The sequence below is a fragment of the Erythrolamprus reginae genome, chromosome 2 (assembly GCF_031021105.1).
Source record: "Erythrolamprus reginae isolate rEryReg1 chromosome 2, rEryReg1.hap1, whole genome shotgun sequence".
NCBI classification, from domain to species: domain Eukaryota; kingdom Metazoa; phylum Chordata; class Lepidosauria; order Squamata; family Dipsadidae; genus Erythrolamprus; species Erythrolamprus reginae.
This window is the reverse complement of record NC_091951.1, coordinates 298,554,008-298,580,899: the sequence shown is the minus strand read 5'-3', so window position 1 is coordinate 298,580,899 and position 26,892 is coordinate 298,554,008. Positions and strand designations below refer to the sequence as shown.

The following is a 26,892-nucleotide window of genomic DNA, read 5'->3' as shown; positions in this document are numbered from 1 at the left end:
CCACACCCAGTTTAACAAAGTGAGAAAAAGTCCAAATATGCCTGGCTTAGAGAGTGCTGCAAAGCCCTATAAAACAGTATACAGTGATATCTCATCTTACGAACCCCTCGTCATACGAACTTTTTGAGATACGAACACAGGGTTTAAGATTTTTTTGCCTCTTCTTCCAAACTATTTTCATCTTACAAACTCGCCACCACCGCTAGGATGCTCCGCCTCTGGACTTCCGTTGCCAGGCGAAAGGTCCCATCGTTGGGAAACCCCACCTCCAGACCTTCCGTTGCCAGTGAAGCACCCGTTTTTGCGGTGCTGGGATTTCCCTGAGGCTCCCCTCCATGGGAAACCCCACCTCCGGACTCCCATGTTTTTGTGATGCAGCAGGGGAATCCCAGCATCGCAAAAATGGATGCTTCACTGGCAACGGAAGTCTGGAGGTGGGGTTTCCCAGCGAGGGAAGCCTCAGTGAAATCACAGCATTTGGGATGATGTAATTTCGCTGAGGCTTCCCTCGCTGGGAAATGGGGTGAATTTTGGGCTTGCACGCATTAATCGCTTTTCCATTGATTCCTATAGGAAACATTGTTTCATCTTACAAACTTTTCACCTTACGAACCTTGTCCTGAAACCAATCAAGTTCATAAATCAAGGTATCACTGTATAAGTCTAAGTGCTATTGCTATGAATTGATGTGCGACCATATGTGAACATATTCATATAAACTAACATTTTTCAAACTTGGCAACTTTTAAATTGTGTGAACTTCAACTCCAATAATAATAGAATAGAATAACAGAATAATAGAATAACAGCCATCCTGTTCATTAGAAAATTCAAGGAATTAAAGTCCATACATCTTAAGGTCTTCGGAGAGGGGTGGCATACAAGTCTAATAAATTATTATTATTATTAATTATCAAGGTTACAAAGTTTGAAAGATACTAATGCCAACAAACCCATATATGCTTTATCTTCTGGTATAAAAATGAAATGCAAATATAATCTCTCATTTTTTCAATATAAGTGCTGGAAACACAACATACACAAAAATCTATCACAAACACTTATGGCACACAAAGGAAGAAAGGATTTTTATTGCCTCAAATATTAGCTAAACTGGAACTATAAACATACATATACAGGAACAATTGCTTGCTTGAGGTCTATTAGAAAATGTCCTCCATAATTCTTTATTGGAAGGCCCTGGGTAAGTTGTTATATAATATTCTAACACTGCTGTTGTAAAGACAAACTCTTAGCTTTAATGCCATTGACAAGATTTGAAAATAGTTTTAGATACCCCACTAACAGACCAGATCAGGAAATAAACTCCACATGAATGCTACTTTTAATGGCATTATATGTAACAGAGGTACTTAAACTGAGGAATAACATTTCACATGGATAATGGAGGCTCTAAATGCCTGGGAGTCAAGAATGAAGTTTGGGACTGCCACTGTCAAGACATTTGTGTATAAAACAACTGTTTGTTCTCTCTCTCCCTCTCTTTTCCCCCTCTGTCTCTCTGGGGGGATAATAGCATTATTCAAGACAGAAAATGGGGTAATTGAGTCAAAGATTTTAAGAATCACTAAAGTTTGCAAGTCTGATTTTAGTATCCATTTCCTTGTATTCCATTAATAAGGGAAACAACTTCCAAAATTATGAAGGATGTTTTGGGCTCAAAAGATGTTTCTGAACATGAGCATATATCCATCAAAGTTGTCTTTCTCATTCTCTATACCATCTTACTAACAGTTTAATCTAAGTTTAAAACATGATAAACATTCATAGGAAAAAAATGGCTTTATTTATTTATTTATTATTTGGATTTGTATGCCGCCCCTCTCCGAAGACTCCTAATAGATTACCTTTCTCTATAGAAATGGCATTTATAAAAAAAATATTAAGTACTAGTAGCTATATACCTGTGCTTCACTATGAAACTGGACTTCTTAGCATGGAGTAGAATGTCTAAACTCCCAGCTCACAGGCCAGATGAGTCATGCGCTGGCCACGCCCACTGGCAGTTAGAACAGAATTCTTCTCAAATGGGAGGAGTAGGACATCTAACTCCTTAGCATCAGAGCATGTTAATAATAATATAAAAAATAACTAATGATCTGATGGTCATTTTGAAAAATCCTTTCTTAGCAAGCACCTAAAAGCCAAGAAGAACATACCTGCCAAGTTTCAAGTTTGTAGGCTTTACGGTTCTGAAGATTTCATGATGATGCGTGAGTGTGCATGTATGTAGGGGGGGGTTTTTTGTGTGTGTATATATAATGTGTGTGTGTGTACAGTATATGTATATAAGTGTGTGTACACTTATGTATACATACATACACACATACATGTATATACACGTGTGTGTGTATGTATATATATATATGTATATATACACCTACACACGTATATATACATACACACACACACACAAACCTACATACATATATATATATGTCAAATATTTTTGCTGAATCTTTAAAATTAAGGGAGACTAGGATAGCACTATTTCAGCCTTGTGATCCGGGAATGTGGAGGTGGATGCAGGGGAAACTTCAACATGTCATAGGCCTGTGTTATTGCCGACAGAGTCAGTTCAGAGTTTAGTTTCCTCGGACGAAGAATAAGGTGGGAGTGACTTGGAAGAGGGGGGCTTGGCACACAGCCCAGGCAGTCAATCTCTATTATCTTCCATTGATTCGGATGAAGACGTCTTGGATCCACGCAAGCGCAGAATTATGCGTAAAAGAGACCAAGTAAGGACATATTACAGGAGATAAGAGAGGCCACCTGTGTTTGGGTGAGGCTCCAGTAATTAGGGCCGCTGCTATAAATAGCAGCGTGTGGGTTTGGCCGCTGTGGAAGAGTATCTGATCGCAGTTCTTCAGGAATCGTGTGTTGCTGTTTTCTGGACTTTGTTTGTTAAATTTTTCACGCCTTTGAAACCAAAGCAGAGCAACGTGTGTGTGTGTGTGTGTCTCACTTCGTTGGAAGAAGAAGGGGTGTGAAGTTTCTTCACAGCTGCTAGCTAAGTACTTAATGACTGCTTAAGGGAAATTGTACAGACTACCCGGTTATTTTGGGATGAGTGTTCTTTACAATACAAAAAGAGTGCTTAGTTTATTTTGAATTTTGTGATAAAGAACATTGTTTTGAAATTTCAAACGTGTGTGTGTCTGAAATTTGTACCCTTGAATTTTCGGGAGACTCCTACCAGAGAGCCCAGCAGAACAGTATGTATGTATGTATGTATGTATGTATGTATGTATGTATGTATGTATGTATGTGTATGTATATGCATATGCATATGCATATATATATGTATATATATATTTCTAAATATATATTTCTACTGAAGACTGTATATATATATATATATATATATATATATATATATATATATATATATATATATATATATATATATATATATGTTCCTGTATACTCCAAAGTTCTTTCTTTTTTCCCCTTTCCTTTCCTTTTTATTCCTTCTTTTCCATTTTATCCTAGTTTCTGTCTTAATTATTTTTAAATAAATAATTTTTAAATAAATAAATAAATAAATACTGATGCGTAGGTCAATGTATCTTCTGAACAAACCCAATGCAGCAATGATAAGATGCATCCAGTATTATAATTAAAAGTATATCGTACTATTTGTCAATAATTTAATTTCTAGAAAACTACCCATTTTGTTACAATGAGACCAGTAATCAGAAACTTCTAATATTCTCTCTTAAAGTTCTTATTGCATTAAGTTGACTCTCATGGTTTGATTCTTAAATCCACTTGTATATTTTGTCAAATGTTCGCATGCCTATTCTTCTCAAAACAGTAATTCCAATATATAAAAAAAGTTTCACTTTATTTAACTAAAAGGATAATCATCACTTACACTTAAGAGAATAGGATGTTTAGGATAAAACTTAGAAAAATAGCAGTACTAGCAGTAATAGCATTTATTACTTTGTTTCATATGTAAGGTAGTTACTGTACATACACTGCCAATGATAGAAGGAATCTTTTAAAGTCATTGATTAGGTAATTTTTGAATATACTAAACTGTATCAGATGCCAATTTAGAATTGCTATCTTTTCAACTAGATACTGTATATCATATGGATTACATACAATCTTTGGCCCAGAAAGTGAGGGATGCCCTCAATGCATAATTCAATATTCCTTTTGCAGCCATTGACAGAAGTATAAACAATAATTGTTATGAATCTTTTTTTGAAAATATATTATTCAAACATAACATAGTCCAGATTTATATTTTTATATTAAAAGTAGACTTTTATATTAAAAATAGACTATGAATAGAGAGATGAATACAATAATTTGACTCATAATATTTGTGTAGAAAAACTTAATATATTTTCGTATTTGAAGTTTTCAAAAAAAATATCTGTATTTTCAGTTTTAAAAGTTAAGCATTATCACTTGGTCCTGATTTAAATATAAATATCAAATATCATCACAATGGGAAAAACTGATCAGCTGGGTCTTGGAAGCTGTTTAGCCTGCTTCATTTGTGCTACTCATTCTTAGATTTATTGACAGTTCTGTTATCCCTTGTTATGATTCTTCTCTTAAAACCTGACCTAGTGAAAAGAGATCTCCAAATAGAAGATTGCTTCAAATATAGAATTATATGAACTAGGACTTATTTATTTTTATTCTGTCATTCTTCTCTGTGATATCCATAAAAGGTAACCCTAATTTCTATAGTATATATAATGTTGCACTGTTATATTTCTTATATTTGAATAATTACATGCAGTAGAAATATGAACACAAAGTAATCAGTTATAGTACAGGTTTTTTTAAGTATTATTTCATCCTTTGTTAAGCCATTACTGTTTATAGAGTGCTGCTAATTTTCTTGTAGATGGACTAGCATTTTTAAAATTTAAATTGAAAAGTAAAACAAAACATTTCCAAAAATTAATTGCCAACACATTAACAGTGGGAATCATTTTTATCCAGGTGCAAAGGCCAAGATTTTTTTTATAATATACTTGTGAGATACAGATTACAAGCGCAGTCCTTTAAAAACTTCTGTTTCTAGTGTGTTAATGATACTTGAATTTTTGAACAGCGGGAATCCAAATAATCTCTTTTCAAATTGTAATATGATAGGCATTTAGGGGAAAGGACACTCAAACAATAGAGGCCAGTGCTACTTGGTCTCTATCTTCATTTTCTTACAGAGCTATTTCTTCAACTGCAAATTATGCAATAGCTTTTAACACTCCCTTTGAGGGTTTTAAGAACACTACTGACACGAAAAACTATTAAACAGTGATGATTGTTCCAGCTTTTCTTTTTCAAGACCAGCACTTAATTCTTCTAATAACAACTAGCCCTTTAATCAGCATACTAAATTAAGAAAAAAAATCCCCTTAAAAGTCACCTTGATTGTTCATTTAATCTTTCATTATTAATGCTACCTCAAAAAAAATCAAATAATGACAAAATAAGCATGCAAATCTACCAAATACCCCCAATTATACTGATTTCACTTAGAATTGGTCAAGCAACTGTGTTGAATTTAATAGCAAGGTCAAGTTTCCTTGGTGGCTGACAGCTATCAGCATTCATGTTCGTGTCAGAATCAATCTCCATTGAAACTTAAAAGGATGCTTCATAATAAAAATAAAAATTACAAGTAGTCCTTGACTTACAAGTATTTGTTAAGTGACCATTCAAAGCAGTGGAACAGCACTGGAAAAAAATAACTCATGATTATTTTACACACAACTATTGTAACATCCACATGGTCATATGATCAAAATTTGGCACTTGGAAATTGGCCTGTACAGTGATCCCTCGATTTTCGCAGTCTCGATTTTCGCGAAACGCTATACCACGGTTTTTCAAAAAATAATAATTTAAAAATACTCCACGGTTTTTTTTCTATTCCACGGTTTTTCCCACCCGATGACGTCATACGTCATCACCAAGAGTCACTTCTCTGTCTCTTTCTCTTTCCTGTCATTCTCTGCTTCAATCATTTTCTCATTTCTCTTTTTTTCTCCCCTTTTTTCTATCATTTCTCTCTCTCTTCCTTCCACTCTTCTCTCTCTCTTTCTTCCTCTCTCTCACTCTCTTCCTTCCTTTCTCATCTCTTTCTTTCTTTCCCTCTCTTTCTCTATCTTTTCCCCTCTTGCTCTCTCTCTTTTTCTCACTTTCCCTCTCTCATGCACCCACCAGCCTCCGGAGAATGCCTGTCCCGCCTCTCTTGCAGCAGAGGAGAAAGAGAGGTGGAGCGGGTGGGCGAAAGGACGAGCGGCGAGCGGGCGAACGGACGAGCGGCGAGCGACAGGCGGGCGGGCGAGCGGGCGAGCGGGCGAACGGACGAGCGGCGAGATGTTTATTTTATTTATTTAGATAGATGTTTATCTAATATTAGTTGCACTTTCGTCGCTCCCCGGCTCCACCATCTGCACATGCGCAGATGGTGTTTTTACTTCCGCACCACTATATCGCGGATAATCGATTTTCGCGGGAGGTCTTGGAACATAACCCCCGCGAAAATCGAGGGATCACTGTATTTATTATGGTTGCAGCATCCCGAGGTCATTTGAACACCTTTTTCAACTTTGTGCCAAGCAAAATCAATGGGAGGCCAGATTTACTGTGTAACCAATTTAAGAAATGCAGTACTTTACTTGACATTAAATTAAACAAACAAAATGTTACAAGGTAATTATATTTATTGTACTTATTTACCAAATACATCTAAATTATATTAAAGTAACCAAAATATCTTCACAATTTCCAAGGCATGTCACAACTTTTGAGCCTCCCCCCTCCCCCCAATGTCTGGAAATTGAAAGTTGAAAAATTTGACATACCCTACGTTTGGCAATAAAAGTTATAAAATGGAGCAAAATTCCCTTAGCAACTTTCTTGTGGTCGTAAATCGAGGACCACCTGTAATAGTAAAAGAAAAAGTTCTAAAGCTGCTAAGTAGATCTTGTCAAATTCTTTGATTTACTTTTCATTCCTAAAAGTTCATTCTGGTATTCATTTCTCCCAATAGACCGATATGTGAACAGTATGATAAACAATTTTTGTCATATCAAGATGATAAAACACTGTGAGCAATCATTTGATGGCTCAGGGCTATAATTAACAAGTTTTGTGTGTTGTTGAATGAATTGCTGGAACAAGATATTGGATAAGACTAATATTTGTGGACAGGGAGTTTCTGGATTGGGGATAGGATTTGTGACATTTTTTTGTTTTTTAAATACATTAAGCCTTGGTTAACTTCTATAATTTCCTTCCTGAAAATGGCAAAACACTATACATCTTCTGTTTTTTAACAGTGACTGGAGTCTCAAGGGGAAATATTAAAAAGTTAATTTATTCATTCTTGTTCTATAAAATATCCCAAAGAGGCCACCTATCAGAAATGATGAAGCATTGTGAAATGTTTCAACATTTAAACGATGGTACAAATAGAAAGATTTCTGAAGAAAATTGCACTTTTTACAGCACCGAGATATAAGAGAAGAACATACAAACATTAGAATATGTATAAAATGACAGTAGAATAAACAAGATTGCCAGAAAATTCTAAATAGGGCAATTTTGTGATGTTTTTTTTCTGGAAGGTCTGAATAACCACTGTTTTCTATGGGTCTATAGGAGTACTCGTCGGACTTTACATAACTAATGAAGGTTGACTGTAATAGTACATGAAATAAAATAAGCCTTTGTTTTCCTTCAAATCTTCAATCTAAATTAAAAATTTAGATCTTCAAATATTTAATTTCACTAAATTAGGATTTACAATTGAAAGTAATAAACAGTCTTACAGAACTAGTAAACTTAGTTAAAAAGCAGTAAAAATGATCCTTTCAATCACTTTCAAACTATCGCCTTGATAGAATTCTTGGCATTAATACAAATTTCAGAAAACTATAATTGAGATATTTGAGAAGGATACAATTTTTAAAGCAATTTATTGCTTTTAATAACTTTTAAGCAAAACATAAATGTAAGCATTGCAGAATATTAATATTTATGCTAATAATAACATTGTTTATAAATATGGTGTATTTTGTGTTTCATGATATGCCAACTATTAAAGAGTAAGGACATACTGAAATTTCTCACCCCTTTTCGGTTTAATAGTTTCAATAAAATGGTTTCTATATTTATTGAGCTTTTCTTGTTTCTAAAAGCTAGTTAAAAAGAGGGCATGTATACATCTGCAATGCAGAGTTCTGTAACGTAGGGTTATTTAATGCAAAGTTTAAATGGGAAACATTAAGCATAGACTTAAAATTACATATATTACATGAGTTCTCTGTCTTGTCAGACAGAACATTAAACTATTGTTAACTATTGTTAACATTCACATTAAGAAAATACTTTACGTGTAGCTTGTTATAAAGAAATATAGACTTGCATAATGAACAGAGACATGGAGTTTTTCAAAGTCCACTGAGTTGCTGGCATAAGCGAGGTAGGTACTACGTGTATTAGATTAAAGTGTTTCATAGTCATCTCCACTTTTCAGATTCATTTCGTATTTATTCACAGGATATGAGCCCAAGTTTAATTTTGACATGTCTCCATGTGAAACTCAAGAACTTAGCACTTAAACAATTCAACTGTTACTGTTTCAATTTATTTTCATTACTAGTTGGCATGTAGTATGAGTGTATAAATGAGAATGAATGCACACATGCTCATAGTGCTTTTCCTCTGAGGCCTGGCTGACATACTATCACTTTGAGTAGATATCAGGTTTTGACATTCCATAAAGATTAATTTCGCTATTATTCATTTCTAAGGTATCTAAATTTGAACAAATTATAATAACCCAATAGGTAAATATGATCTATATGCAGCTACACTATTTACATAAGCCTCTTAGGCGCTGATGAATTAGATAAAACAAACAAACAAACAAACAAACAATTCAATTCAATTTATTAGATTTGTATGCCGCCCCTCTCCGAAGACTCGGGGCGGCTCACAACAGTAATAAAAAACAATATTATAGCAAAACAAATCTAATATTAAAAAGAAGCATATAAAACCCTATCATATTTAAAAACCAAACAACACATACATACCAAACATAAAATATAAAAAGCCTGGGGGAAAGGTGTCTCAACTCCCCCATGCCTGGCGGTATAGATAGGTCTTGAGTAGTTTACGAAAGACAAGGAGGGTGGGGGCAGTTCTAATCTCCGGGGGGAGTTGATTCCAGAGGGCTGGGGCCACCACAGAGAAGGCTCTTCCTCTTACAAACAAACTGTATCTTGCTAAAATTTACTGATTTTTTTTACTTCATATTTGTAAGATAGATGAAGTGGACTCTTCATTAATACATGGCAAAATAATTGATCATTTGGTTTAAATAAGGATCATTTCAGTGTGCAGCTACAAGACTGCTACTCAGGGATATGTTTCTTCCATATGCTCAGGATGGTCTAGGACAGGGGTCACCTCAGAGATCACTAAATTCAGACTAAAGTCAGACCTCAGAGACCACTAAATTCACACTTTTAAATCCTTTAGATTACTAATACGATCGGCCTAATGACTGGATCGCTGGGCATCGCTAGGTGATCATGTGATTGGGTGGGCATGGCCAACTCAATGTCATTCACATTGAGGGGTACCTCGCTGGCTCTACTTACCCTTCCCTGCCCAGGCTCCTTAGGACCCCAACAGCAAGCAGTAGTTGGAGCTAAGCAGGCACCACGAGAACGAATTGGCAAAACAGATGGCTCAGTTCAAATTGGATCGGACCAAGAAGGAGGCTCAGCAGTAGCACCTCACTGAGGATTATGAGTATAGGCTTTCCAAGAGGGAAGTCCTGCAGGAGTGCAAGGCCAGGTAATGGCATCTGGAGGCTCAGTGGGCTAAGATGGTCAGCCAGTTCCAGGCCATGATGCAGTCCCACTGGAACAAGGTCCTCCAGTTCTTCGCCACCAGCATACTTCCCTCCAGCCTTTGCCCAAAGCCCCACACCAGAAGGCTGAAGCAGAATCCAAGTCAGAATTTCTGCCTCTCTCCAACTCATACAAAAAGATCCTGAAGGGGGAGATTCTCTGCAGCAATCCTGGCATGGCGACTGCAAGGAGCTGGCATGGGCCAAGGTGGGACTGCTGCAGCCCATCCTCTAGCAACAGGACAAACTGTAAGGGACATCAGGCTCTGGTTATGAGAAGTCCCATGCTCCTGGGAAGCAGCTCTCTGGTTTATTGACCAGCAACAGGACAAACTGTAAGGGACATCAGACTCTGGTTATGAGAAGTCTCATGCTCCTGGAAAGCAGCTCTCTGGTTTATTGACCTCCCACTCTGATGTACCTTGTCAACTGGACTGTTTTTCTCTGCCTACCCTTTCCAGTTTTGTCTGGGGGACATCAACCTAGGTTGACATTGAGATGCTGTGTGCCCAGACCAGGTGCTTTCTCTTGGCTTTTAATCCATCTCTGCTTCTGTGAGGTCTCTGGGTAAAGGCCCAAGGGAAAGTGCCTGGTCTGGCCACCCAGCCTTCAGGAACCTATTTTGTGTCCCGTCTCTCAAGGAGAAGCCTTGTGATTGATCTGAGTGAAGGAAAAAGAAGATGGACAGACTGATGGTAGCTTGCTGACTTTGGTGGGAAAGTTGGTCCGATATTCCAGAGCTCTAGTCACAGGACTGTCCCATTGATCATCCCGGAGCATCTCCTCCACCCGGCCAAGAAGGTTGTACCAGCCAGCCAATGCACTGGGATGAAGGAGCTGCTCCAAGATAACCAGCGGGCCAGTCCTGTAGCTAGAGCATCCAGGAAGCACTACAATGGAGAGAAATTATTGGTATGGGCTCCATCTACATGGCCATAAAGTGGGATCGACATGGCCAGTTCTTGCCTGCAGCGTTGGCAGCCGCTGTCTGCTTCTGCTTCACCTTTGTCATAATGGAGGGCGCTAGAAGGGCACTGTTCTCAGCTGGCTAGTCCCTCCCTGTCACTTGGTTTGGGGCAGATGGTGCCCCACATGTCCAGGTGCAGTGGGCAGGGAGGTAGGTGGAGCAAACAGCCCAAGGATTTGGCAGCCTTTACATGGCCAGGATGTCTGCAGGACCTCTGGCTTCTGAGGCTGGTGAGGCCCAACATTTGGGCTCCAGCACAGTCTTCTCCTCCTGGGTGGTGAGAGCTTTCTGCACTGCTTGTGCACACATCTTCTGTGATAGAAGGAGGGGCTGGAGCTACTAAACAGGAGTCTAAGCTAAGTGCCTGAAGGACCCCATCCCACCACCGGGAGTCCAGACACTTCAGTGAACAGTGTGGGAAACTTCAGCTGGGCTCCTCAAGAGACAGAGTTTGCAGGGGCCGATCTAATGCCCACGCTGGCTACAACACAAATGTTCACTGCATATATCCGGCCAAGGGGCTATAGTTAGAGGACCCCTGATTTAGTTCAATATACAAAATGCAAATAACTTTTCTGCGTACCACCAAAATATTCTCACGGACCACCAGTGGTCTGGAGGAAAGAAGAGATATTGACAGGGAAAACAATGACTTAAAATCTTGTGGGAAAATAATAATAATAATAATAATAATAATAATAATAATAATAATAATAATATTAATATTAATAATAATAATAATAATAATAATAATAATAATGTATTAGATTTGTATGCCGTCCCTCTCTGAGGACTCGGAGCGGCTCACAACAACAATATACAATGTACAAATCTAATGTTAAAAAACAATTTTAAACCCTTATTATAAAAAAACAATCACACACCCTAACACAGTGATTTTCAACCTTTTTTGAGCCATGGCACATTTTTTACATTTTAAAATCCTGGGGCACACCACCAACCAAAATGACACAAAATGACACCCTAAGACACTCTCCTCTCTTTTTCCATCCGTCTCCTCCCCATCCTTGTGTGTGTATACACACTCTTGAACCATTTCCAAAACAGGTGAGGGCTGGGTTTTTTTTCTCTCTTATTCTTTGGGTGCTTTTTATCATATGCTTTAAATCAAGAGTCACTTCTCTCTCTTTTGTTTCTCTCTCTTTCCTCTCATTCTCTGTCTCAATCATTTTCTCATTTCTCTTTTTTCCTCCCCCTTTTGCTCATTTCTCTCTCCCTTCCTCTCCTTTTCTCTCTCTCTCTTGCTTTCTTTCTTTCTCTCTCTCTTTCTCTCTCTTGCTTTCTTTCTCTCTCTCTCTCTCTTGCTTTCTTTCTGTTTCTCTCTTTTCTTTCTCTCTCTCTCTCACTCTCTTTCTCTCTCTCTTGCTTTCTCTCTCTCTCTTGCTTTCTCTCTCTCTCACTCTCACTCTCTCTCTCAGCAAAAAGTTGCAAGACCGGAACCTGAGCTTCCTTCTTCGCGGCACACCTGACCATGTTTCGCGGCACACTGGTTGAAAAACACTGCCCTAACAGACCATACATAAAAAACCATAGTAGCTAAGGGGTATATCAGTTTTCCCATGCCTGGTGACATGCGTGGGTTTTTAGGAGCTATTGAAAGGCAAGGAGGGTGGGGGCAGTCCTAATCTCTGGGGGGAGTTGATTCCAGAGGGCCGGGGCCACCACAGAGAAGGCTCTTCCCCTGGGTCCCCCCAGACGGCATTGTTTAGTCGACGGGACCCGGAGAAGGCCACCTCTGTGGGACCTAATCGGTCGCTGGGATAGGGAGTTTTTTATTGATTCATTTGATTACAATTTAGATTAATAGAACAATTCAACACTTTGACTACCATATAGATTTTAAAAGATATAAAACTTTATACAAAACAATAACTAACATAAAAGTAAACATGATAAAAGGAATTCTAACCAAAAAAGAAACTACACCAGAAAGATACATCCTGAACCATCCAGAGCTTGAGGAAAAATAGATTTGCAGAGATCATTTACAGGAGTGTGTGGTCAGAAAAGTCTGAACCTTTGAACTATAGTCTGAACATTATGAGAACATGTTCCGAATATATCAGTCTGAACTATATGCTATCCCAAGAGGCAGATGCACATCTTATTTTCCTTCAGATGATATTGCTTAACGGATGGGAAGCAAACACCACGCCAACACCAAATTCTTATGCGTAATAACCTGTACCTCTTTTCATCTGTCAATACTGACCAAACCCAGCCATTGTTTCCTTTTTTCCTCTAGGATCAATTCCAATATTTGCTATAGAGGATGAGAAGTGTTGGCCCTACAGCTTGCTTTGCAGAATACCTATGTGTCTCCCCAGTTTTGTTTAACATGTTCATAAAACTGCTGAATGAAGGCTTTTGTTAGCATGGGGTGAAGTATCAACATAATTAATGATGAAACCCTGAGCCAACAAGGTGCTTCCCAGTATCTGGAAGCTGTGGGGGCTTGGATAGGGAGGAAAACACATGTCCTCAATTATAGGAAAAGCCAGTAGATTAGGGTTTGACCACTCTAAATGTTTTTTCTAATGTTCATTCTGTAAGGACACTGTATTCTGCCTCTCAGAACTGGTATGCAATTCGGGGAGGGCCAGGGGTGAAATTCAGCAGGTTCTGGAAAACTGGTAGCGGAAATTTTGAGTAGTTCAGAGAACTGGCAAATACCATCTTTGGTTAACCCCAGAGTTGGGAGGGAATGGGATTTTGCAGTATCCTTTCCCTAACGGAGATTTTATAGAGTCTTCGGAGAGGGGCGGCATACAAATCTAATAAATAATAATAATAATAATAATAATAATAATAACAACATTATTATTATTATTATAGTATTTTTCCCCTGTTGTGGGATGGGAATGGAGATTTTGCAGTATCCTTCCCCTGCCATGCCTACCAAGCCACACCCACAGAACTGGTAGGGGGGGGGAAATGAATTTCACCCCTGGGTGTGGGGCTCTTGGAGTCTTTGCTCAATGAATGGTGACAGCTATAACCTGGGAGAGTCTTTGTATAATTACATCTTGTGTGCCAACAATGTATCTTCCTGGATCAAAAGGACCTGCCTTAATAATTCCTTGATTAGACTAATGCTGACTTTTAACATCAAATGTATTTGATCCAAAATTCAGTGGTGTAGAAAGTCATGGCTTTACCATAGCATCTCACATATTTTTTTTATAAATGATACTGGTTTCCAAAAGATTTCCAAGTGCAATTCAAGATATTTGTTGTTATTTATAAAGTCCTACATGGCATATGACTTATTTATGTAGTTCATAAATAGGGCCCAATGACATGCAATACAGCAACAATTTCGCAATTGAAACACAACACCAAAAATTAAATAATACCTATTTATTTTTTTAAAAATTAACAGTGCACACCTAACGTCTGATCCAAAGCCTTTGGGGAACAGCAAAATTCCTGTCCACATGCCCTCATAAGATAGGCACAGTCCAGGTCCTTTCTTTAAAAACACCTCTTCTGTTGCAATATTTATTCTTAGGCTAATCTCATTTCCTCATATTGCATGGCTCCAACTGAATCAACCTTCAAAAAAGTTTTAAAAACTGGACTTTTTCTGCAGAGACTAAGTCAGGATGATAGATGAGCCTCTTCTGAGGAGTGTAAAACTGGTGAGCTGTATGATTTTTGATGGGACAGCTGATGAACTTCTTTTTTACTAACATTGTACAGCTTTAATTTGCCATGTTGTTTTTGGATGTTTTATACCAGTGATGGTGAACCTATGGCAGGGGTGTAACAGATGGCATGCAGAGCCATATCTGCTGGGCATATTTGCCTTCCTCAGGCTCCAGGGAAGCCTCTGGAGTCTGGAAAGGATGAAAAACCGCCTCCTGCTCCCCCAAAAAATTGGGAAATGGGCTGTTTCTAGCCTCCAGAAGGCCTCCGGTGGAGCAAGGGAGACAATTTTCGCCCTCACCAGACATTGAATTTTAGGTGTTGGCACTTGTGCAGGCGTGTTAGTGTGGTTAGTGTTAGTTAGGCACTTTCGGCACACGAGGGGAGAAAGGTTCACCCCTCGCTGTTTTATACAATGCCTGGAACAACAATGATGTAATCTGGGTGGATGTATAAATATTCTACAGAATTAAATGCAAACCACTCTATCATTTGTTTCAACAAAGGGCATCCACAAGTTCAACCAAATGCCTACTATACACTTCCACCTCAAAACCTGACTCAAATAGGATCAGATAATCTGCTTCTTCCAGAGCTTCCTGGAATTGTAGTCCTTGTCATCCCAAAAGAGAAGATTGGAGACTCAATAATTTTCCCCCCAAAATCACTGGATACTCTCTTTTAAGGATGATTTTATCATCGTATGACTCCAACTACACATCAACTTCTATACCTCTTAACTAACCTATTTAATTAAATAAGTGAACTGACTAATAGTCAGAAGACTTCTGTCTGCTTCCTCAAATGTCACAAGATCAACCACCTTCTTGGAAATAGGACCAGCCAGATAAAATTTAACTTAGGGTGGATTCAAACAGTTGTACTCTATATGCCAGATACCAAGCATAATCCTCACACAGACCTGTAATTTTTTGTAACTAATCAGCAGGGAATGGGGTCATTTGAATGGGGCCTCTGACAGACTATCTGGTGATGCAGTAAGACAGAAAAACCACATTATTCTCTAAGGTGCATTATTTATTATTTATTTAATTTTAAAAATTTATTAGCCGCCTATCTTACTACATAGTAATGTATGTGGGATGGGGGATTTGAGACATCTTTCCCCAGGCTCATTATTATTTATGTTTGGTATGTATGTGCTGTTTGGTTTTAATTATGATAGGGTTTTTAGTTATTTTTAATATTAGATTTGTTCCATTGTAATATTGTTTTTATCGTTGTTGTGAGCCGCCCCGAGTCTTAGGAGAGGGGCGGCATACAAATCTAATAAATTGAATTGAATTGAATGTGTATAGCTTCTTTCTTGGCAATTTACATGGGAATTTGCTTCAATTGTATTTTGTATCTTCTTTACACTCAATAATAGCTATAATGAGTTAAAAGACACTTCAGCATTAAGAAGACTGCTATTGTATTCAATACTGTAGGCATGCACCATATGCAAGTAAGATAACATGTTTCACTGATGTTATTTTAGTGGCACCAAGAGTATTTTAGTATAAAATCTGAAAAATGAAAGACTCGTATAAATCTGAAATTATTCTTTCATTATTTTTGCCAGTGTGGTTTCTGTCATCTGAAATGAGTTATGAGATACTTCCATACTGCCTAATTCTATACCATCTGTCTGTGTCCATAATCTCTATTTCCACACTGTCACATTATTTCCATACTAAGAATTACCGTAATTGAAATGAAAATGAATTTAATCACTATTAAATTAAACCATAATAATGCTCAAATAAAGGTTTGTTTATATATTATGGACTATACTGTTTTATCCTGCTCTATTCTGAAAGTACAAAATAGAACAAAAAAAAAATCTTTAAAGAAGAATAATATCAAAAGGTCTTCCCTTGTAGCTCTTTTCAGTTCACTTTTTCTGTTTTCACAGTGCTTCACAGTGTCTACTTTTACTAAAACCAAAAAAGTCCACACTGCATGTGATTCCCAGAGATGAAAAACAGTGCTATAATCATTCTCTTCTAGCAATATAAGGGCAGAGTGAAAAGGGAAAACCCTTGTTAATAACTCAAGTGCTCATTAATTTCCTATGGATAGAACTAGATATGTACATTCCCCAAACCCATGATGATTTACAGAATCTAATTAGGCACTTCTTCAGAACATAAAATATATCCACTGCAAAGGGACAAAATGACCACTGTTTCCTGATTCTACAGAGCAATAATAAATCTCCATATACTCACAGATGTAGAAATATTCCCGGCCTGGCCTGAATTCAAATCCTAATGAGAAGGGAGTGAAGAGTTGGAATTTTTCTGAGAACTTCAATGGTCCATTGGGAGAATGAGGCCGGTTGCACTCCCACCTCTTGAATCCTTTGGAGGTATGATCACAGGAGCTGTAGCCATCAAAGTTCACCATGTAAAGTATATACCGTTCAGTCTTATCTTCTGGCACCGAATCCTCATAATGAGGACAAAAAACATCCAAATAGTCATTGATGCAGACATCAATATGATAATCCCCTCGGTGAAATCTAAAAATAAAATCAAGACAAAACCAACTGAGGTAATTTTTCTAAAAAATATTTTACACCTTAACCCAATGAAACATTTTTTCCCCTTCCGAGATAATGTAAGTAATAATTTGATCAGTTGTTTTGAATTAACTGTCCTTTAAAGAAAGGGCTTCACCCAGTTAGATCCTTCACCCTCATACAATTTCTTTTACATCTGTACAATAGTTTATTTCCCCAATCAAGTTTACTTCAGAAGTAAATCTTTGGTTCTATAAGATTTTTTTTAAATTAAACATGGATTAGTTAGGAATATATGTAAAGTACAGTATAAATATCTGCTTGCCAACAAACTGGGGTGTATTTTTTGTATCACAACGAAAGCTAGAACACACATTTCTTACAACACTCACTCATCTTGACTTTTTTCTTACAGCTGGCAAGAGTTAAGATCCAAGAAAGCGCTAGTGTGCCTTTGAAATATTTTTGAAAAAGCAATATAATTCCATTGCCAAGTACAGAGAAGAGATACTGCTGTTCAGATAAAAGAATTCCAGGCTATGAATTATCAGCACTCACCTGACAGTCTGGAATGAGAGCCAGATGAGAAAGGCAGTACAAGGCACTTTTACCAGTGCACTTTTCTTATCAGCAGCGGTATTAGTTGCAACAATTGTAAGGCTGGTTTTGCTGTCATTATAATAGTGCTGGGTAAAACTAAAACAATTAATTTCCAACTCTTACTGATATGGTATACTGCAGGTTGAATTTGTAAATGGACCAATATTTTTTTTTAATATACAAATTGCACTTGAATCTAACTTTGTAATATGCTATTTACTTGCATATAAACTTGAGGAACGTTTCAAAATTAAGGTGACATATTCTTTGAGTATTAAATCAAATTTATAAAGCACATCTAAAAACTAGACAAGATACACTGGAATGTATTAAACAAATGTAAACACAATTAACCAACAGATTATGATTATGCCAAAAATTCCATATTTTACCGAAAACACAGAACCTATTTTGTTTTCTATAATGATGAATACATCAGAGGCATAGTATGATATTCTATTTTTATGAAAGGCAGACTATTTGAATGTCAAATAAAGCATACATCATGGATGGCATATAAATACCGAAAAATATAGATATAATTTATTCATTTATTGCAGACACAATCCTTCCTGTTCCCCTATTTACTGGTCATCACTACCATATCATTATCTGTGGCTTCTATTCCTTGGCAGCCAGCTATCCATCAAATACACAGAGAGTAATAAAGACACTGTGACATATTTAACTATAATGATCCTTGTCACCCGAGGCACATATTTTAAGCACCTAATGGATCTGAAATCTGCCAACTGGATCCTTCTATTTAATTTGAGAAGAAAAGCAATAATAATACTGCCTTCTCCAAGGATATATGCAGAGAAACCTATTCGACCTTTATCATTTTGCTTTTGAAAAACAGGTTTTTAACAAAATTTGGATGAAGTACAGAAAGAAAGTTGAGATAAATTCTAATTCTGTCAAGGTACACTACTATATGAATTTACTGTGTCTTAAATATTAATGTAAATTAGACATAGTTTTTCATCACTCTGACTCCCAGTATTACTTCTCTCTTTCTTTCTCAAAAAAGCGGGGAGGGGAAATAGCGAGACCAACTTTCTGCCCTACTTTATGGCCATGTATAAACTAAACTAAACTATTTGAAACCAAACTAAACTATTTGAAAAATATTGTTTCTAAAAGATTTGTCTATACAAAAAAAGAAGGTTTAACCATTTTCTACTAATTCCCTTTCTCAAATATTGATATTTGGTTTTATGAGTCCTCAACTTACGACTATAATTGGGACCACAGCTTCCACTGCTAAGTGATACAGTTGTTAATGAGCCATCAAGTGAGTCCATCTGATTTAAAAAATGTTTTAGCATGGACATTAAGTGAATCCAGCCTCCTTTATTGACTTTGCTTATTGGAAGCTGGCTCAGAAGATCACAAACTGCAATTATACCACCCTGGGACATTGCAACCATCTCAAATATGCATTGGTTGTTAAGTACCCAAATTGAAGAAGAGTGTATATGTGTAAGTCACTTTTTCTCGGGCTGTGTAACTTAGAAACATAGAAGATTGACGGCAGAAAAAGACCTCATGGCTCATCTAGTCTGCCCTTATACTATTTCCTGTATTTTTTCTTAGGATGGATATATGTTTAAATTTAGTTACTGTGATTTACCAACCACGTCTGCTGGAAGTTTGTTCCAAGCATCTGCTACTCTTCAGTAAAATAATATTTTCTCACATTGCTTCTGATCTTTCCCCCAACTAACCTCAGATTGTGCCCCCCTGTTCTTGTGTTCATTTTCCTATTAAAAACACTTCCCTCCTGAAACTTATTTAACCCTTTAACATATTTAAATGTTTCGATCATGCTCCCCTTTCCCTTCTGTCCTTCAGACTGTACAGATTGAGTTCATTAAGTCTTTCCTGATAAGTTTTATGCTTAAGACCTTCCATCATTTTTGTAGCCCATCTTTGGAGCCAGTTCAATTTTATCAATCTTTTTGTAGGTCAGGTCTCCAGAACTGAACACAGTATTCCAAATGTGGTCTCACCAGCGCTCTATACAGAGGAATCACAAGTTTGAATGGTCACTAAAGGAATGGTTGTAAGTCAAGGACTACAGGTAACCTTTACAACATTTAGTGACCATTTGAAGTTACGGCACTGAAAAAAATAATTTATGGCTATTTTTCACATTCCCCATGGTCATGTGATGAAAATTTGTATAGTTAGCAACTGGTTCGTAGATATGACCGTTGCAGTTTCAGAGTCATGTGATCACCTTTTGCGATCTGACAAGGGGGACAAGGCAATGGGCAAGCCAGATTCACTTAACAATCATATTACTAACTGCAGTGATTCATTAATAACTGTGGAAAGGAAAGTCATAAAATAAGGCAAAACTCATTTAACAATTGTTTGGCTTAGCGGCAGAAATTTTGGGCTCAATTGTAGTCATAAGCCAAGGACTACCTGTATCTGTTCACTTCTTGTGTTCCCAGTGGTTCTATTTTACAAATTAGACCAAATAGTCGTTCTTTTTTTTTGGGGGGGGGGGAGATGTAGTAAATAATTAACTCTTATTCTCCACACCTGGAGTATTGTATTCAGTTCTGGTCACCACACTTCAAAAGAGACATTGAAACTCTGGAGAAGGTGCAAAAAAGAGCAACCAAGATGATTAAGGGACTGGAAAACAAGACTTACAAAGAGAGACTGAGGGAACTGGGCATGGATAGCCTAGAGAAAAGGAGGGCCAGAGCGGACATGATAGCAGTCTACAAGTATACCAAGGGATGTCACAGAGAGGAGGGGATCACTTTATTCTTCAGGGCACCAGAGGGACGGATGAGGAACAACGGCTGGAAGCTGACCAAGGAAAGATTCAACATGGAGATAAGGAGGAACTTCCTGACCATCAGAGCAATCAACCGATGGAACAACCTACCAGCGGACGTTGTGAATTCCAACACTCTGGACATTTTTAAGAGAAGATTGAACTGCCACTTGACTGGTGTGCTATAGGGTTCCTGCTTGGGCGGGGGATTGAACTTGATGGCCTTCTAGGTCCCTTTCAACTCTAACAATAAATAAATAAATTATCTGCCTTCATTTCATCTGGGGACACTCACAAATAGACACACAGGTGCTTTTAAAAAATAAAATTTCTATCTTGACAGTAAGGTCTCATACCACAACTGTTTTGATCTTTAAGCTACAGACCTCATCATGACTACTCCAATAACACTCTATAAAATGTTGCATGAAATAAATAGCTTTGATTAACATTCTACTTATTACACTTATACTCTGCTTCATATGACAAAGCATCTGTTTTTACAATAAAAAAAGTTAAAAAAAATAACATCCTAGTAAAAAATAATAGTCAAAAAAAGTAAACCATATTCATTAAAAAGTAATTGTTGAAAAAATGTTTAACGTTCATACTAGGGATGCCTAGATTAAAAAAACAACAACAACCAAACATTTATAATGAGCTTCTAGGTAAGTCCTCCTGAATTTCAGGGATGGTGTTGGTGGTGATAGCATTTATGAGCACAAGTCACTCTATGTTAAAAAATAATCCCAGGATCTGCTACATGGGAGAAGGCAACTCTTAGCACATGTGTAGTATCTCTCCTAATTCCCTCGCACCCTTTCACCACTTGCTTATCTCTGTCACTGACCACAATTATAACAGCAGAAGTCTAATATTTCTTCTCATCCCAACTTGCTTAGCATCTTGTACACCATAACCAAAGAGATTATGGTGTACAAGTGATTTTCTGGTAACTAAATACAGTGGTACCTCTACTTACTAACTTAATTCGTTCCGTGACCAGGTTCTTAAGTAGAAATGTTTGTAAGAAGAAGCATTTTTTCCCATAGGAATCAATGTACAGTGATTCCTCTATTATCGCGAGGGTTCCGTTCCAAGACCCCTCGCGATAATCGATTTTTCGGGATGTAGTGGTGCGGAAGTAAAAACACCATCTGCGCATGCGCACCCCTTTTTCCATGGCCGCGCATGCGCAGATGGTGTTTTTACTTCCGCACCTGGGAAGACCCAGCAGCTGAGGAGCCACCTGCCTGCCCGCTTTTCCGCCGCTTGTCCGGCCGCCGCTTGTCCGCCGCGTGTCCGGCCGCCGCTTTCCCGCCGCTTTCCCACCGCTTTCCCAGCCGCCGCTTGTCCGCTTGTCCGTCCGCCGCAGCTGATCTGCTCGGCAGCGCAGTAGCAGCGAGGAGCCGAAGATGGGGTTTCCCCGTTGCCCAGGCAAAGGGGAAACCCCATCTTCGGCTCCTCGCTGCTACTGCGCTGCCGAGCAGATCAGCTGGTGGGCGGCCGAAGGAACCTTCCCTGGGTGCCGCCCGCCGCTCGAGAGCAAGAGGGGGAGAGATAGAGAAAGAGAGAGAAGGAAAGAAAGAGATGAGAGAGGGAGGAAGAGAGTGTGAGAGAGGAAGAAGCAAGATAGAGAAAGAGAGAGAGAAAGAAAGATGAGAAAGGAAGGGAGTGACGTCATCGGGTGAAAAAAATCGCGATATAGCGTTTCGCAAAGATCGAGATCGCGAAACTCGGGGGATCACTGTAAAAGCAAATAATTTGTGCGACTGGGGAAACCACAGGGAGGGTGGAGGCCCAGGAGATTCCTAGGAAGGCCCCATGGAGGCTTCTCCATGCCTTTTCCGGTAACAGTTTTGGAGGTTCGGGTTTGTAAGTGGAAAATGGTTCTTGAGAAGAGGCAAAAAAATCATGAACATCCGGTTCTTATCTAGAAAAGTTCGTAAGTAGAGGCATTCTTAGGTAGAGGTACCACTGTAGAAGCTAACATAGTTCAGCAATCCAGCCCTGGCAGAACTTGGACTAAGTGCTAATTTCAATACATAATGTATTAGAAGCTAGCTAATGTAGTTATATTCCAAGATTACTGTATAACTGGAATACAAAGTGAAGGTTGGCAATCCTGGGTGTGAAAGTCATGGTCCAGTGACAGTGATGACATTATCCCCGTCCCCCAAATTAGGTATCTGTTCTTTCTTAGAGCACATCACGTAAAAATCTCAATGATGATCCACGAACTCTCACGACCACCTTTTCAGATTACCCTATAGGGAGTCAGTATCACTTTATTAATTCTCCAAATCCTATTGCTGCATCCAGATACTTGTTCAGGATACTTACATGCTAGTGACACCAATTTTCAAATCGTAACGCTTTGATTCAAGAGGGCTGTATTGCAGGCATTTTATATGCCTATTATATTTTATGCCATAAAAATGTGAGCTGCTTTACAGACATGTGTAAACTAAATTACTAATGCATTTGAAAACACTCCTAAAGAAATGTGCAACTAAATTAAAAATAAAACAAAACAATTTTCACTGCCTCCTCCAAACTAATATGTATGCAAAATTGGTGTTATGTATCCTTTTTCATGACTGTACAGTACTTCTGAGGTAAATTATATTGGTTGTATATTGAAGAGGGAATTTATTTAACTATTCAGAATGTTGTGTGAATTAATCCCTTTCATATTATTCTCTTTAAACAAAAAAGAAACACCATAAAATTCTGGCATTAAAAAAAGTATAACAAGACACTAACTATCCATTATAAAATAGTTGGGCGGGGGGAGGGAGAGACAAAAGCTCCTGCTTGGGAGTTTTCCATATACAGTAAATCAAATATATCTGAGTCACATTTTGCATTTTAAAATGCAAGGCTTAGAACTTATAATTGAATGGAACACACACCATTTTCTGTTTCATAGCAGATTTTCTCCTTTTGCAGATAATTTGCATTATAAACAATTTCGCCCAATTTAACAAATTGATACATATTCAAACCACCGCAATGAGCTAATGCTCATTATCAATGAGAATGAAATGGAGAAAGGTATATTTGAAAGTTTCTTGGATATACAACAAACAGTGTTTTAGACCCTCAGCATACCAACTAGTTTAGGATGACAGAAGATTTAATAACTAAAGTGCTATACTGAAGATGCAAAAGAACAGTATTTTTATTTATTAGACACAGATGTATTGGGTAAAATCTAAAATTAGAAGATGACAGTGAAGGGCTACCAAAATTTTTACTATCACACTGTAGGCGTGACTTATGTAGGATGTCCTGCATTTTCTTTCAACATCTTTCAGTGCAAATTGGGTGCTCTGGGGTGGAGCTCCATTTTCACTACCCCACTGCTTCCCCCCCCCCCGGGGCAGTAGCCCACCCCTGGAAGATGATGAAAAACAGTGGTATCCAGAGTAGGGTAGAAGATATTTGCAATAGCAGCTTTGCACGATATCCTGGCATCATTTCTAATGTGACCAAATTGTTAAAAAAGGAAAACATTATTACTACAAAATTATATATTTCTTAGAGCCACCAGTATTGCAATGCAAAAATCTGGATAACCACTAGAGAGAAGCAAAAGATTCATTAGTATGCTATATTTTTCAGAGTATAAGACATACCTTTTTCCTCTCTAAAAGAGGCTGAAAATTTGAGTGTGTTTTATACTCTGAATGTAGCTTTTCCCCCCAGTCCTATCTAGGTGCTAATGATCTCAGCTCTTACTTTACAGGTTCTTTCATTGTTACTCTGCGAAAAATGTTTTCCAATCCCTAAGTCTTTGCAGGTTTTTTTTCATTGCCCTAACTTGCTCCGAATAAGTTTCTTTCCATCTCTAAGCAGGTGCTAACAGTGTTCCCAGCTCTTACCTGCTTGCAAGGTCTTTCATTGTTACTCTCTGCGAAGAATGTTTTCCAAACCCTGTCTTTGCAGAGTTTTTTTCACTGCCTTACTTGCTCCGAATGTTTCTTTCCAGCCCTAACCAGGTCTTACCCTCTTGCAAGTTCCGAATAAGGTTTTTTTAAGCCCTAAGCAGGGGATAGAATAATGTGCTGAAGCTGACCAGACTAAGGATGCTACCCAGATGAATATCTGGTAAACAGATTTTCCCCCTATTTTCTTCCCCAAAAACTAAGGTTATACTCCGGTGCATCTTATACTCCGAAAATCACAGTATATTTTATTACCCCCAGTGGTTGCCTGTGTTTTTTCCAGCCTAGAATTAAATAGCTCTTACTTTAACGTATACATCAACATTTAATCACTTACTATACTTCTCATAAATAATTTCTAGTGATGTAACATAATACTTACAGATCTCATGAATTCAAAGTCAGAAACCTACCAATATGTGTACTAAAATATTATTCAAACTGAACTCTGGACTTAAATTCATCATTCTTCTGAATCATTAATAAATTTGCATTGGCTAGACCCCCCCCTCATATTCTTTCTTATGTAACTACTCACTAGATACATTGAAATATAAAAATATTTACAGTCATTGCAAAAATAGTGCTTGGTTCCATATTTGAAAGTGAAATTATGCTAAATCATTAGTCACAAATACCTATTAATTGTTTTATGCATTTTTTGAATTTGTATGCTCAGATTTGTGTTTGAAAACAGTTTTAATTGTTTAAATTTATAGAACAGTGTAATACATGACCAGGTAAACTATTAATTTCAACTTCTAGCTGCATATAACCGCATAAAAGAAAACTGTATTTTACAATAGCTTAGTTTTATTTTAAGGCTCTTGCAGGCTAAAGCAAGAGTCTGGATCTATAGTTTTTTGTGTTTAATTTTAACAATATGCAGAAAAGTACTTCTGTAAGTAAAGTAAAATGGCACACTGTGAACATAATAATGATATAAAAACCTAGAAAGCAATGTCAAAGATGGGAAAACGTCTTCCTTTTGTCATTAAACCCTCGGTATTCAATACTGACATACTATTTATCTGGGTAATTAAACTTAGGGAAAGAATGTCAGGCTAATTGCAAGATTATGATAATTACCTGTCTCTGTTATGCTGCAGCTGATCAAAATAAAATATAATCCAGCCACAGAGATATACCTGCTCTGAAATAGTTAGGCTTCCACAAGAAGCCAAGATACTTTTCAGCTGATCATTACAAATCAGGCACTGAAGCTTATTATTGTAACTTCTCAGACTTTTTTCTGTCACTCACTGTTAGAACAAAAATCTCAAAGGATATTCTTACGCTGTTGCTCTCTTTGGCCAACTGCCATCACTATTATACAGCTGAGTAGAATCAGGTCCCTGCAAGAGTTGATAGAAGTTGGCTTTGCTGTCTCATAATAGACTAAAATAAGTGGATTACACTTGCACAGAATTTTCCATCTTATCTTCCATTTATACCAAAAGGCCATGGAATTAATATCAAGCTGTTCTACAGAATGCTTTATAGAACTGAATAGACAAGCCACAGCAATGGAAGAAAAATGCATCAGTTATTTCACAAATCTTCATCTTTAGATACACTTAAAACAAAGATACGTATATTTTCTATTACTAAAAGCTTCAAAATAAATTTTAAAAATCAAAAGCATAAAACAAATAGATACGTTACAACATATGCTACTGTTTAGCTTAGTCTTTCCCAAATTTAACACCCTACAGATAGATTAACAGTGTGATTGGGTATTATAGTATTTTAAGATAACTACTAAAGGGTGATAAGAAAATATACTATATGAGCAATGGCTTTGCTCTTTCAAGAGACTAATGGATAATGAAACCGTTTTGGAGTCCTTGGTAGTCTCTGAGCTTGGTTGTTTGGCTGAGCATGTTTCATTACCTGACTAGGGAGAATATGGGATTTGTTCCCTGTTTATATGTAGCATATACACTGCCAATGCTGGTGGAGGTTGATGTGTCTTCCTTGGCTGTTCCTTGATTAGGGTATTGTTTTCTGCCTTATGGTTTGTTTGGTGTTAATCTTTTAATGAAAGTGTTTTTCAAAAAGATTATTTGTGAGACCTCTAGTATACAGTTTTTAAGAAGTTTGCCAAGCAGTTGATATGAATTCAATCTCCAATTAAACCAAGGTTTCTCCGTGTGTTAACAAATTATACTACTTCCTGACTCACATATGGCCTGCTGGTTGGCACCATTTATCATGCTCTACTTTGACAAAATCTTTCAGCTATTTAAGTTGGTTGGGGGGAAAAGTTATGAAACAGGAACAATTCATTCATTCCAACCAACCCAGAAAGTAGCTTAGTTTGAACAGAAAAACAAATAAGTATTTAACTGCAAAATTCCAAAACACTGAAAGATATATCTCAATCAAAATCCTGAGTCCATCAGGAAAGGGGCGGCTTATAAATCTAAATAAATAAAATCTTGTAACTTAATG

At 37.5% G+C, this 26,892-nt stretch overlaps 1 protein-coding gene across 3 annotated transcripts in view; it reads right to left on the bottom strand.

Moving 5' to 3' along the window:
• Positions 1–26,892, bottom strand: part of EFNA5 (ephrin A5) — a 233,781-nt gene that overhangs the window by 36,634 nt on the left and 170,255 nt on the right. For all 3 annotated transcript variants that reach the window (XM_070742951.1, XM_070742954.1, XM_070742953.1), the window contains exon 2: positions 16,796–17,088. In XM_070742951.1, coding sequence (XP_070599052.1) covers positions 16,796–17,088 — 293 coding nt within the window. The remainder of the gene's footprint in view (positions 1–16,795; positions 17,089–26,892) is intronic.